General features: G+C 38.7%; 1 protein-coding gene across 1 annotated transcript in view; it reads left to right on the top strand.

The window, feature by feature from the left end:
* Window positions 1-14,425, top strand: part of LOC150076598 (uncharacterized) — a 461,481-nt gene that overhangs the window by 413,327 nt on the left and 33,729 nt on the right. Inside the window, exon 12 of the mRNA XM_090387387.1 lies at window positions 969-1,133. Within this exon, the coding sequence (XP_090243513.1) occupies window positions 969-1,133 (165 nt within the window). The remainder of the gene's footprint in view (window positions 1-968; window positions 1,134-14,425) is intronic.

Genomic DNA, 14,425 nt, shown 5'->3' with positions numbered 1-14,425 from the left:
AGCCAGCAGGTAGTTGATTGGTGGAACAGACGTCCATCCCTTGTTGTGGAATTGATAGCCTAAATAAATTTAAGGCTCAGCTGGACAGGTATCTTGAACGAACGGAGGGATGAAATTGGACTGGTTTTTTTTGGCTGATGCTGAATAAGCTTGCTTTCTTGCATCGTATGCCTCTGCTAATGCTAATGGATCAGTTTCATTGATCCGTTGTCTGGGTTTGGTGTGCACTTAATTGTGTTATCAAATGCTCCAACTCTTCTGTGTAAATTCATGGTTTTCTACTTCTACCTATTATAAACCTTGTGTCTCCAAAACTGGGTGTCTTCTTACTGTTCATAGCCTCAGATTCACTGATAGTGAGCAGAGGTAACTAGTCATCTGAAAGCTTGTCTCTATCTTTCAGATGACTGGTTACTTCAGCTGTAGTATTTTTCAGATGACTGGTTACTTCAGCTGTAGTATTTTTCAGATGACTGGTTACTTCAGCTGATCCTACCTGTGGACTGCCATTCCTTCAGCACACTGCTAATTGTTGCTATGTAATGCCTAATTTCTGAGAAGTAGAAACAAGCATTTTTCCTATGTAGCCAACTGTCATTTATCCTGGAAATGCTAACAGTGCTTTTCCTGTTCTCATCATTCATTGGAAACATAACTGAATTTCAGGCTAACTATTTGTCACCTTTATAGGCCAAAATATCTCCATATTTTGTAGTTACACACCCCTCTGCATGTAGATGGGTATCCCATGATGTTTGGTAGGATAATATAGTACTTTGGCATACTTCTTACATATCCAATGAGATTTATTCAGGTTTGCTTGCATTTATTTTCTCTCATTCTAAATGCTAATGTATACAAATTGATTATTCACTTTCCATTCTTCCTCATATCATTCCTTCTGTTTTTTTTTTTTTTTTTTTTTTTTCTTGATTTCTTAATAAATGTCACTTTCCTTTTCCTTATAGCCTTATGAATGATATAGAATCATTCTTAGTACGTCACTTAATGGAACAGTCTTGCTACATTTCCAAAAACTACAAAGAAGAAATCAATCAGAATTTGGAAAGAAGAGATCTGAAAGAAAAAGTAATTCCAGTTCAGCCACTCTTTGAAGAAATTTTGCCCTGGGAGTGAGTTTAATTTAAGACTTCAGTTAAAGTTATAGTTTTCACTTTCACTATATTTTAGTTATTCATTACAATGAAAAATGAATGACTGAGATAGAGAAAATTTCAGTAGTGTTCTAGATTTTTATTGCAAATGCAATAAAAATCTGGAGCATTACTGAATGCAAATCTTATTTTTCATGAAATTAAATTTAATTATAATATTTATTATATAACAGAATCTTATGATAAATGGGCCTGGTGTACTGGGGACCATGGTTAAAAAGAATAAATGATATAAACCAATAAAACGTATTTAATAGATAACACAATAAAATACAATAGAAGATTTCGAGACAGTTGCGTTCTCTTTATCAACTAATTTGACTACGACGTATATATTTCTTTCTCAACGTATGTATATATATATTGGTCCTTGAGGTTGTCACAGACATTCTCTCAGATATGCCAGACAAGCTGTACTTGCTACCTGGGAGTCTAAAACACTGATGAAACTGATATTCAGGTGACACTCAAGTCAAGTGGACCCAATTTCGGTGAAGTCCAGACGGTCTGTGACAGCCAAATCCTCTGCTTGCACCTTCACGATGGTGGGACTTTTAGTAATCCTGGGTATAACCTCCATGCACAAGTACATGGTGGGTGACCACACAGGTGTGAACTAACGTAAGCAGAGGTCGGGGTGTGGCGCCCACACCACTTGGAGGAACGCCGCCCCTCTATGTTACCAGGCAGTACTAGGTGGTAGATGACTCTCGTCAACCTGTGAAATACCACCACTTTGCTTATTGGAGGCCTGAAGTGATGGAACCCATGTTTAGTCTCTAGAGCTAAGTTCCAGTCAACCCTTCCCTCTCTCTTCCATCATGCAGTATGATTGATGACTTTTGAGGTTATGATGAACGTCGTGGCGAGATCCAATATTCCTTACATTTCAAGGGTACAGCTCTAAAACGGTGTTCGCAGGCCGGCCGCTAGTTAGTACACCGGACCGAACCTATTGGTAACTCTCTAGGAGGCTTCCAGATCAGATAGTGTATAATCTTGCTACCTGTACTCTGCCAGATAGTGACTGGAGGGTGTCTGAGTAGTGTGTATGCGGGGAGCATTGTCAAGGCCAAGTTATGTCAAGGATCTGGGTATATTCTTATTACATGTATGCCATATCCAAAAATTTCATTACTTCATACAGCATGTCCCACCCACTTTTTCTTACTATTGAATACACCATGAATTGTCACACTAATAGAGCAACCTTATCTGCGAAAAGATCTAAACCTCCCAAGCATTTCCTAATTCATTTCACAAATATATGTGGTCTCAGTTCTAATCTCAACGATGTCCATTTCCACTTGCAGTCTGCCAAACCCCATGTGCTTTTTCTGACAGAATCTCAGTTATCGGTTGATTCAACTACTGCTCATCTCAGATGCCCAAATTATTCGCTGTATGATTCCTTTCGCCTCAAAGGTAGTACTTGTGCATATGTCCGTTCTGATATTCCCTGTCAGAGACTTGGCAATTTGGAATCTCTTCTCTTCGATCTTCTCTAGCTTAAAATCTCTCTACCTCATTGTGTGAAATTCATCTGTTGTCTCTACCGTTCTCCCAACTCCACTAATCACTTGGAGCTCTTTGACTTCCTCTCTTTGCAACTTGACTTTCTCCAGTCCAGCTTTACTAACAGTGAGGTAATTTTCCTTGGTGATTTTAATGTTCACAACTCCAGCTGGCTTCCGTTTTCTAGTCACACCGACCCAGCAGGTCGAGATGCTGAGGCTTTTGCAATGATTAATGACCTTGCACAGATTTACCTACAAGAATACCGGACAATCCTAATCATACAGCCAATACGCTTGATTTTTTTCTCACAAACAACCCTTCTAAGTACATGGTCGAAGTGAGAGGTCCTTTAGGCACTTCAGATGACAACTTGGTGATTGTCTCTTCTCCAATGGAACCTTTATCTCATGGCTATTCCCAACCTCGTGTTGTTTGGCATTACAAGAATGCAAAATGGGATGACTTGCGAGACATCTTTTCTTCTTTTCCTTGGTCGGATTACTGTTTCAAAACTTCTGATGTCAAAGTTTGCTCAGATCGTGTCAGTGAAATTATTCTTGCAGGAATGGAATCCTTTATCCCTCACTCCACTTTAATATCTCGTCCTTTACGTAAACCTTGGTTTTCCAATAAATGTGCTAAGGCTGTTCAAGAGAAGAATGTTGCATATCATAATTGGCTTGTTTCTAATTCTTCAGTTTCATTTTCTGCCTACACTAAAGCTCGCAACAATTGTCAAGCAGTTTTTAATCAGTCCAAACTAGAGTTTGAACAGACTAAGAGTCGAAAACTTGCTTCTTGCCCTAATGGTAGCCGAGCATTCTGGTCTCTTGTCAAAGCTATTGGCCGCAACTTTTGCCCATCTCTGCTCCCACCTCTGTCCAAACCAGATAGTTCTATTGTCACTTCAGCCGAGGATAAAGCTGACCTGCTAGCATCTCATTTTTCTTCCAGCTCATGTATTGATGATCTTGGTAAAACACCTCCCACCATTCCCAACACGGTCCATTCAATGCCTCCTGTGGTCTTCCGTCAAAAGGATATCAGAAGGATTTTGATGAATCTTGATGCTAAGAAAGCTCCAGGTCCCGATGGTATTTCTCCACTTGTTCTCAAAACCTGTGCTCCTGAACTTACTCCTATTCTTTGCCGCCTTTTTTTCACTCTCTTATTCCAAAGGTGTTTTTCCTTCTGCTTGGAAATTTTCTCATATCCAGCAAGTCCCTAAAAAGGGTGAGAAATCCCTCCCATCCAATTACTTCTACTCTTTCTAAAGTAATGGAGAAATCAATTAACCGCCAACTCTTAAACTACCTAGAAACCTTCCGTCTGATCAACGATCGTCAGTATGGATTCTGTCAGTGTCGATCCACTGGTGATATTCTGGCTTATGTTACCCATTTATAGACTAATTGAATGGAAAGGTTCAGTGAAACACAAGTAGTTGCTCTTGACATCTCAAAGGCATTTTATCGTGTTTGGCATAAAGATCTTCTAAACAAGCTTCCATCTTATGGTTTGCCAACTGTTTTTAGTAATTGGTTATCCAGTTTTCTCACTGATCGCTCAATGAGCCGACCGTGCTAGCCGAGTGGGTAAAGTACCTGCCCGGCAACCCAAAGGTCGCGGGTTCGATTCCCGCCTCGGGCTTGGATCAAAGTACTGCAAAAACCTTGGGAGGTGCAATATGGCCACAGAAGCCGATGCGCCAACAACTACCAAATCAAAATCAAATCAATCACTGATCGCTCACTGAGGGTGATGGTAGATGGCTCTCTGTCTTCTAACTTCTCCACTAATGCCGGTGTCCCCCAAGGTTCAGTTCTTTCCCCCACTCTTTTCCTCTTGTATATTAATGATCTTCTTCCATTGACTGGAAATCCTATCCATAGTTTTGCTGACGATAGCACATCGCATTCCACTTTCCATTTTGAGAAACCTTGTCCTGCTCAATCAGCTTCAACTTCTCGTAAATCTGCTACCAATTCCTTAAATGCCGATCTTCAGGTAATTTTCCAGTGTGGCAAAGACAACTTAGTTGATTTCAACCCTTCTAAAACTCAGTCTTGTCTTATATCTCGCAAAAAGGATTCTTCTGCTCCTATGCTTATATTTAGTGACACTATGATTTCTAGGCAAAATGATATATCTCTTTTGGGGATTACCCTGACTTCTAATCTCTCTTGGCAAAAGCACATTACAAATATTGCTTCCTCTGCATCTAAAAAACTTGGTTTTCTCTTTCGCTGTCAGCGTTACTTTTCTTCCAAACAGCTGCTCACTCTGTATAAATCGCAAATCCGCCCTGCCATGGAATATTGTTCCCACATCTGGGGTGGTGCCCCCAAAACCTCTCTCAGGCTTCTAGATTCCATTCAGAAGAGGGCAGTTAGGTTAATTAATGATTCATCTCTAACAGAGTCTCTCCACTCGCCTTCTCATAGACGTACTGTTTCTGCTGCATGCCTCTTCTACAGATACTTCCATAGGCACTGTTCTTCTGAATTGGCTTCTATAATTCCCGCTCTCTCTTTCAAAACAGTCCGAACACGTGCCACCACCAGCCAACATCCATTTACTGTCCAACTTCAAACCCACAGAACCAACTTTTCATCTTCCTCATTTATTCATTCAACTGCCGTTTTCTGGAACAATCTTCCTTCATACGTATTTCCTGAATATTACATTCTATAGAAGTTCAAGTCCAATGTCAACAAATATCTTCTTTCGTCTTCTCATCCTCCAACCCAAGCACGGTACTAAGTACTATAGGTTCTAATACCTCTCGTGTTTGGGGTTCACATAAAAAAAATATATATATATATAAATATATATATATATATATATATATATATACGGGAGGCAACTAGAGGGAGCAATACTCTCGATTTGATTATCAGTAGTGATTCTTCATGCATTAAGAATCTGCAGATAAATGAACCACTAGGTGGCAGTGATCACAGTGTTCTGAAGTGGGAGTTACTCAAAGAGGTAACTACCATTAGGGGTAAAGGGAAGGGGTATTGCTTTCGTAAAGGCGACTACGATGGACTGAGACAGTATTTAAATTCTATACAGTGGGATCAACTGATGATGTTACCAACAGCAAGTTCAAAATGGGAAACATTCAAAGAACTTATCTTGGAAGCTACTAGGCTTTACATACCAACTAAGAAATATTGTTCAAGGTTTAGGCCTAAATGGATGTCAGATGAACTAATGAGGCATATGGCAGAGAAGAAAAATCCATGGGATACATACAATTTAACGTGACACAGAAGCCTATGATAGATACAAGTTGATCTGTAACCAAGTTACAAAGGAGGTTAGGCAGGCGAAGGCAGATTACGAGAGATCCTTGGCAAGGGATGCGAAGAAAAACAGAAAGAGTTCTTTACTTATGTAAACTCTAGAAGGAAGGGGATGAATCAGATTGGTCCAGTTGATATCGATGGGTAAACTGTTGATGACACTGCTCAGGTAGCTAACAAACTAAATGAATATTTTGCATCGACATTCACACATGAGGAGTTATTCAGCGAGGGGAATGCCAGAGGTGTATTCAACTCTAGCAGTAAGCTAGAGAATCTTGTAATAACTGAGAGTAAAGTGGAGGAGAAATTGTTGAAGGTAAACACAAGATAGGCACCTGGGGTGGATGGGATCTATCCAGTTATATTAAAGGAGGCAGCAAAGGAAGTAAGCAAACCCTTAGCCATAATTATGAGAGCTTCCTTGGACTCAGGGGAGGTACCCATGGACTGGAGATGTGCAAATGTGACCCCAATTCACAAGGGAGGATCAAAGGCTGACACAAGTAATTATAGACCTGTCAGTTTAACTTCTGTTCCTGGAAAATTAATGGAGGCACTGGTTAAAGAAGCACTGCAGGATCATCTAGACAAGACTTCAGTTATAGCTCGGACACAGCATGGTTTTGTTAAGGGGAAGTCTTGCCTGACCAATTTGATTGGATACTATGATGCAGTCACAAAAGAACTGGATGCAAGGAATAACTTTGATATTATATACTTGGATCTTAGAAAGGCTTTTGATACTGTTGCACATGGAAGACTGCTGCACAAATTGGAGCAGTATGGCATTGGAGGCAAATTGCTGCTATGGATAAAGGGGTGGTTGAGGGGGAGAAGACAGAGAGTGGTAATTAATTGACACTGCTCATCGTGGACTAATGTTATTAGTGGAGTCCCTCAGGGTTCAGTATTGGGTCCTTTATTGTTTTCTGTATTTATAAATGATATTGATGATGGTATATCAAGCTTAATGTCCAAGTTTGCAGACGATACGAAGGTTGCCAGGGTTGTCAAGGACACTACTGACACTATGCTGCTGCAACAGGATCTGGAAAGGTTGAGCAGATGGGCTGAGAGGTGGCAAATGAAGTTTAACATTGACAAATGTAAAGTACTACATATGGGAAACAGCAACCCCAGAGCAACGGATCAACTCTGTGGTACTACACTGACAGTGGTAGAGAATGAAAGGGACCTGGGGGTGGTTGTGCAGTTCTCTAAGTTCTGTGAGCAGTGCAGACGGGCTGCAAGAGTAGCTCATGGTGTATTGTCAATGATATATAGGAATTTTTCTAGCAGGGATAAGAAGGTGATTATTCCCTTGTATAAGGCAATGGTCAGGCCACAACTAGAGTACTGTATACAGGCCTGGAGGCCTCATTTCAAGAAGGATGTAGAGCTGCTGGAATGAGTGCAGAGAAGGGCAACAAGATTAGTGAATGGAACAAAGGGGTGCTGTTACGAAGAAAGGCTTAAGTTTTGCGAATTACAGTGTCTGGAGACTAGGCACCAGCGAGGTGGTCTGATAGAGGTGTACAAAGAAGAATCCCATCAGCATTGAGCATGCTCAATGCTGATGGGATTCTTCCTCTTGCTCAGAATAATCACCTGAGAGGGCATAAATTCAAATTGAGGAAAGACAGATGTAGGATAGATGTGCGGAAATTTGCCTTTAGCCAGCGGGTGGTTGGTAGGTGGAACAGACTTCCATCTCTTGTCGTGGAAGTTGATAGCCTAAATAAGTTTAAGGCTCAGCTGGACAGGTGTTTGAAACGAACAGATGGGTGAAGTGGAAGTGGTTATTTTTTATTTATTTATTTTACTTTATTTATTTATTTTTTTTGGCTGATGCTGCATAAGCTTGCTTTCTTGCATCAAATGCCTCTACTAATGCTAATGCTATAGCCGTGCGTGCAGTGAGGCGCATTATTCATTCAAGCTGGTTTCCTATTGTTGTCTCACGGACATGCGCTGTTTTACTCCACCGCTTGTCGAGTTGTAAAATGGTTGTCTCTAGGATGGGGTGCAATCTCATGCCTTTGCAGCAGTTTATGGCCTTCGGATTGTTCAATATGGCAAGTGACTCTAGCCATAGGTAGTGGCGAAAGTGTCGAGAGTGGTCTACTATTTCGCAGTCACGTTTGGGATTGAGATCATGGTGGGTGGCCCAAAAATGCTCCGTGACTGCGGACTGGTCCGTCTCAGCAAGGCAGATTGCTCTCTCATGCTCCGTAAGGCGATCTTGAAGATGTCTTGATGTCTCACCAATGTAGTAGCTGTCACAGTCTCTGCAGGTGATGCTGCGTAAGAGAGGTGTGCCAGGGCTTGGAGCCATTCCAGGGTAACTACGAATTTGATGCGGTAATCTCTGAGGATTCTTGAGATCCGTCCTGACATGCCTGGATAGTATGGAATGTAGGCGGTTGGTGTATTGGCCTGGTTCGGGGGTCTTGGGTGGGCTGCGAGTTCCTGTGCTTGTAATAGGCACCTGTCTAACACGTGGATTGGATAGACACATTTGGTTAGGTCTGCCTTCACACGAGAGATCTCACTGCATCTAATTGCATCAGTGCTGGAATGGCTCCAAGCCCTGGAGAATATAGTGCGGGCAGTGCTGTTGAAATGACTGGGTGCATGGCTGGATCTGTAGTTTATAAATTGTCTGCACCACATAGGTTTATGGTATACCGAAGTCTCTAGACGGTGAGACATCAAGACGTCTTCAAGATCGCCTTACAGAGCATGAGAGAGCAATCCGCCTTGCTGAGACGGACCAGTCTGCAGTCGCAGAGCATTTTTGGGCCGCCCACCATGATCTCAATTCCAAACGTGACTGCAAAATAGTAGACCACTTTCGCCACCGCCTATGGCTAGAGTCACTTGCCATATTGAACAATCCGAAGTCCATAAACCGCTGCAAAGGCATGAGATTGCACCCCATCCTAGAGACAACCATTTTACAACTCGACAAGCGGTGGAGTAAAACAGTGCATATCCATGCGACAATAATAGGAAACCAGCTTTAATGAATAACGTGCCTCACTGCACGCACGGCTATATCCGTTGTATTCAAAATTTAGTCAAATTAGTTGATAAAGAGATGCAACTGTCTCGAAAGCTTCTATTGTATTTTATTGTGTTATCTATTAAATACATTTTACTGGTTTATATCATTGTATTCTTTATAACAGAATCTTATTACAGTAAAATCCTCTTAATTCATATAATTATAAAAAAGAGCTGTGTATTGCTATGAATGTTTAAAGAGATGTAGTAAAAAATTCAATATTGCACCTTTTGCTACATTTTCTACCTTTTTTTAATGTTATATATATATATATATATATATATATATATATATATATATATATATATATATATATATATATATCCAATATTTTAAATTAAATAAAACATAAGCCAGTAGTATGGCAAAAACTATAGAGCGAAATTAACATAAAAATAACCCAAATAAACAAACGAACGAAAAAAGAAATAGACATAATAGTAGCCCGATAACCCTTATGTAATTTCGAGTTTTAAATCCGATTAATAAACTATACAAATTTTAGAATAATGCCAATTATATAATAATTTAGCATTACCCCCCAGAGGTACCAGTTCCGAAAGACGTGAAATATCACCAAAAGAGGGTTAAAGGAACTACCAAACGATAACAAAATCAAAATAAATTAAAGTAAAATATAGACTGACCATTATGCCCCATATCAACAGAGGACCACGAGGCCAATAATGGTCATGGTTATTTATTGGTCATAATTGGTCATGGTCATAATTATTTATTTATTTATTCCCTTTATTATAATTTAATTTATGTTAATATTTAATACAAATCAATGATAGTATATATATATATATATATATATATATATTTATATATATATGTATTAATAACAAGTAGTTGTAGTGAATAGTAACAGCTTGAAAAGAATGATAATTAAAAAATTGATATAGATTACGGACAAGGGGCACTGCAAGCAATAGAAATGCCCAACGATCATAATTAAATATAGATAAGTAGATTAGAGTATAAGTGGAGGAATGCTGACCACATCAGATAATGGGAAAATTGAATAGGTACCGGTAAAATAAAAGTAAATAAAAATACATATAGTACTTAATGCTATAGATCCAATGATTTTAACTTCATCAAGTCAGCAGCCAAAACCAATGGAAATATAGCAAGAAGCAAGGCCTCTGTTTCTGATATGAAATATAAGTAGCAAGCTGACGTATATTTCTTAGCAGACCCGACAGAGACCAACAAGGAAAGGAATAAACCCAGCTCAAATCTAAAATAAAAGTAAAAATTAAACATTAAGATAAGATTAAATAAAAATAAATAAAATAGCAAGCCACCCAAGAGTAATTTAAAAATAAAAGTAATGTAAAATGCAGACAAGACGATATAGACAAAGGCAGACAACTTACTGTGGTACCAAGCAGGAGCCGGTGAAATAGGCTGAAGGGAGCAAACTTCAGCCAAGCTCCATCAGTGAATCAAAGAAGTTAGAAAATTTAGTTCTCGGTGCATTTATAACATGTTAAAGTAGCCCCAAGTGTGGTAGGGGAGAAGGTGTAAATAGGTCAAAGTTAATGTTACCAGTGTAGGTTGGCAATTAAACAAATGAAGCATAAACAACCCAGTATAGGGGAGAAATATCAAACTGGCAAAGTAGGATAAAAAAGATTCTAAACTTTGTTGGAGACGAAAAAAGCAAGAGATAGCAGAAAAATGGCATCTCGAATATTGCTTTTGGTTAACCTAATCGCTCAAAAGAAATAAAAAAATAAAGGGTGTAAGAACAGTGCCGACCGGGCTAGCCGGGTGGGTAAAGTGCCTGCCTGGCAACCCAAAAGGTCGTGGGTTCGAATCCCACTCGGGCTTGGATCAGAGTAAATGCAAAAACTTTGGGAGGTGCATTATGGTCACAGAAACCAATGTGCCAACAACTAACAAAAAAAAAAAAACCAAAAAAAAAAAAAAAAAAAGTAAGAACAGTAGAAAGTGATTGGAAGAAGTTGAGTGCAGTGGTGCTTGGGTAGTCCGGGGTTGTGAAACCCGTACCTGTAATAGGATGATAGACATGAGCTGGGAGTATGCTTCATATATTTTAAGTCAGTATTGTTATAATATAATAATAAATATATGCCAAATAATCTAAAAAACAATCTAATCTAAATTATTTGGCATATATTTATGATTACATTATAACATTGCTGACTTAAACACATGAAGCATGCTCCCAGGCCTATGTCCATGGTCCTACTATACGAACGGGTTTCGCATCCCTGGATTGGCCGAGCACCACTGTATTCCCCTCCTTCCAATTACTTTTTACTCTTCTTACACCCTTTATTTTTTATTTCTTGTGAGTGATTAAGTTAACTAAAAGCAATATTTGAGAAGCCATTTTTCTGCTGTCTCTTGCTTTTTTCCGTCTCCAACAAAATTTAGAATCTGTTTTTTATCCTACTTTGCCAGTTTGATATTTCTCCCCTATACTGGGTTGTTTATGCTTCATTTGTTTAATTGCCGACCTTCCTACTACACTGGTAATGTTAACTCTGACCTATTTACACCTTCTCCCTTCCCACACTTGGGGCTACTTTAATATGTTATAAGTATGCTGAGAACTAATTTGCTAACTTCTTTGGTTCACCATTACAGCTTGGCTGAAGTTTGCTCTCCTCAGCCCATTTCACTGGCTCCTGCTTGGTGGCACTGCAGTAGAGTTGTCCGCCTTTGTCTATATCCTCTCGTCTGCATTTTACATTATTTCTGTTTATTTAATCTTATCTTAATTTTTACTTTTATTTTACATTTGAGCTGGTTTTTATTCCTTTTCTTGTTGGTCTCTGTCGGGTTGGCTATGAAATATACATCAGCTTGCTACATATATTTCATATCAGAAACAGAGGCCTTGCTTTATGCTATATTTCCATTGCTTTTGGCTGCTGACCCTTGATGATGAAGTTAAAATTATTAGATCTATAGCATGAAGTACTATATGTATTTTTATTTAATTTTATTTTAATTTACTTTTATTTTACAGATTTTATATTTCCTATTTCATTTTTCCATTGTTAACACATCTGATGTGGTTAGCATTCCTCCACTTATGCTCTAATATATATATTTACATATATACATATGTAAAAGCATAAGAGAAGTTTACCTCAATATGATACGTAGAATACTTCCATATGATACTCTCCAGAAATTAAAATGAAAACAATTAAAAAATCGAAAATTTTACATTACAGTAAGAAATAATTAACAATAATTAAAAATCAAATGAACACAATTAAAAATTAATTAACGAAAAAAATTGCACAGTGCTTTTCGACTGCTTGACAATGCTTTTCTACTGCTGACAATGCTTTTCATTGCGATCGCAGGAATGAAAATAAATAGGGATTATTTGTCTTCGTGCATGCGTGTAAAGGACGTGTTGGAGATTAGATATGGCCAGCGAACATTAACAGAATTCTCATGTAATTTAATTTCACCAGTTTCTGCAATTAATAGTCTCATATAATCACATTGGACACTAAGTATCTTGGCATTGTTAAATAAAAAAAGTATGTTTTTCATTAACAGCATGAAAGGCTAATTCTGAAGCTGTTGAACGGGAAGTATGACCTGAGGCCGCGTGTTGATTAACACAAAAATTCAGAGGAAACTGCATAGAATCCTGATAAGATGAGTCACAATCACTGCAAGAAATGTTGTAAACAAGGTCATTTATCTGTGTTGCAAACGAGGAAAGGACTGAGTGATTGGAGGAAAGGACTCAGTATAGTGTGTAATTCCCATATTGACCTGGCTACAATTTTAAATTCTGTATCTTTAAAGAATTTGTTAAATTGTTTGTGCCACTGTTTAACCTATGTGATAGAAATAAAGTTTTTTTTTTTTTTTTTTTTGATATTACTATTGTTGGTTGGTGTATTTTTTTGTACTCTATCATTAGCTTGTACCCTAATTCTGTCTATTGTACCAACGGGTTCCCAATATTTAAGATTTTGCTGGTTAATATTTGTATTTATGAGCCCAAAGCAGATTCCGTCATTGAATATATATAAGCATTGAGAAATTGATTAAAGATAATCACTTTTGTAGGTGAATGGGTGATAGCTGTTATAAGTCTTGTCTGACTAATTTGATTGGATACTATGATGTAGTCACAAAGGAACTGGATGCAAAGAATAACTTTGATATCATATATTTGGATCTTAGAAAAGCCTTTGATACTGTTGCACATGGAAGACTGCTCCACAAATTGGAGCAGTGTGGCATTGGAGGCGAATTGTTGCTATGGATGGTTGAGTGGGAGAAGACAAAGAGTGGTAATCAATGGACACTGCTCTTCGTGGACTAATGTTATTAGTGGAGTCCCTCAGGGTTCAGTGTTGGGTCCATTGTTGTTTTCTGTATTTATAAATGATATTGATGATGGTATATCAGGCTTAATGTCCAAGTTTGCAGACGATACGAAGGTTGGCAGGGTTGTTAGTGACACTAATGACAGTTATAATGACAGACAAATGTAAAAGTACTACAAATGGGAAACAGTAATCCCAGAGTAATGTTGTTGTTATTTGGTTTTTAGGAGCATTAGCAACTAACGCCATATTCTAAGGCCATATTGCTCCGGGGATATGTGGTGGTCATTCCCTGACCTTTCCGCATCCTCCAGAGTAATGTATCAACTCTGTGGTACCACACTGACAGTGGTAGAGAATGAAAAGGACCTTGGGGTAATTGTGCAGGCAGATATGAAGTTTTCTGAGCACTGCAGAGGGTCTGCAAGAGTAGCTCATGGTGTCTTGTCAATGATATACAGGAATTTTTCTAGCAGGGATAAGGTGATAATCCCCTTGTATAAGGCAATGGTCAGGTCACACCTTGAGTACTGTATACAGGTCTGGAGGCCTCATTTTAAGAAGGATGTAAAGCTGTTGGAATGAGTACAGAGAAGGGCAACAAGGTTAGTGAATGGAACAAAGGGTTGCTCTTACAAAGAAAGGCTTAAGTTTTGCAAATTACAGTGTCTGGAGACTAGACACCAGTGAGGTGATCTGATTGAGGTGTGTAAAGCCTTGAATGGTTTGAGCATGCTCAATGCTGATGGGATTCTTCCTCTTGCTCAGAATAATCACCTGAGAGGGCATAAATTCAAATTGAGGAAAGACTGTTGTAGGATAGATGTGTGGAAGTTTGCCTTTAGCCAGCAGGTGGTTGATTGCTGGAACAAACTTCCATCTGCCGTTGTAGAAGTTGATAGCTTAAACAGATTCAAGGCAGAACTTGACAAACATTTAAAGCGAGTGGATGGGTGAAATAAGGGTGTTGTTTTTTTTGTTTTTTTTTTTTTTTTTTTGGCTGGTGCT

This window comes from Mastigoproctus giganteus, chromosome 13 (genome assembly GCF_048544385.1).
Source record: "Mastigoproctus giganteus isolate SK-2022 chromosome 13, ASM4854438v1, whole genome shotgun sequence".
Classification (NCBI taxonomy): Eukaryota; Metazoa; Arthropoda; class Arachnida; order Uropygi; family Thelyphonidae; genus Mastigoproctus; species Mastigoproctus giganteus.
This window is presented reverse-complemented; position numbering and strand designations above follow the sequence as displayed.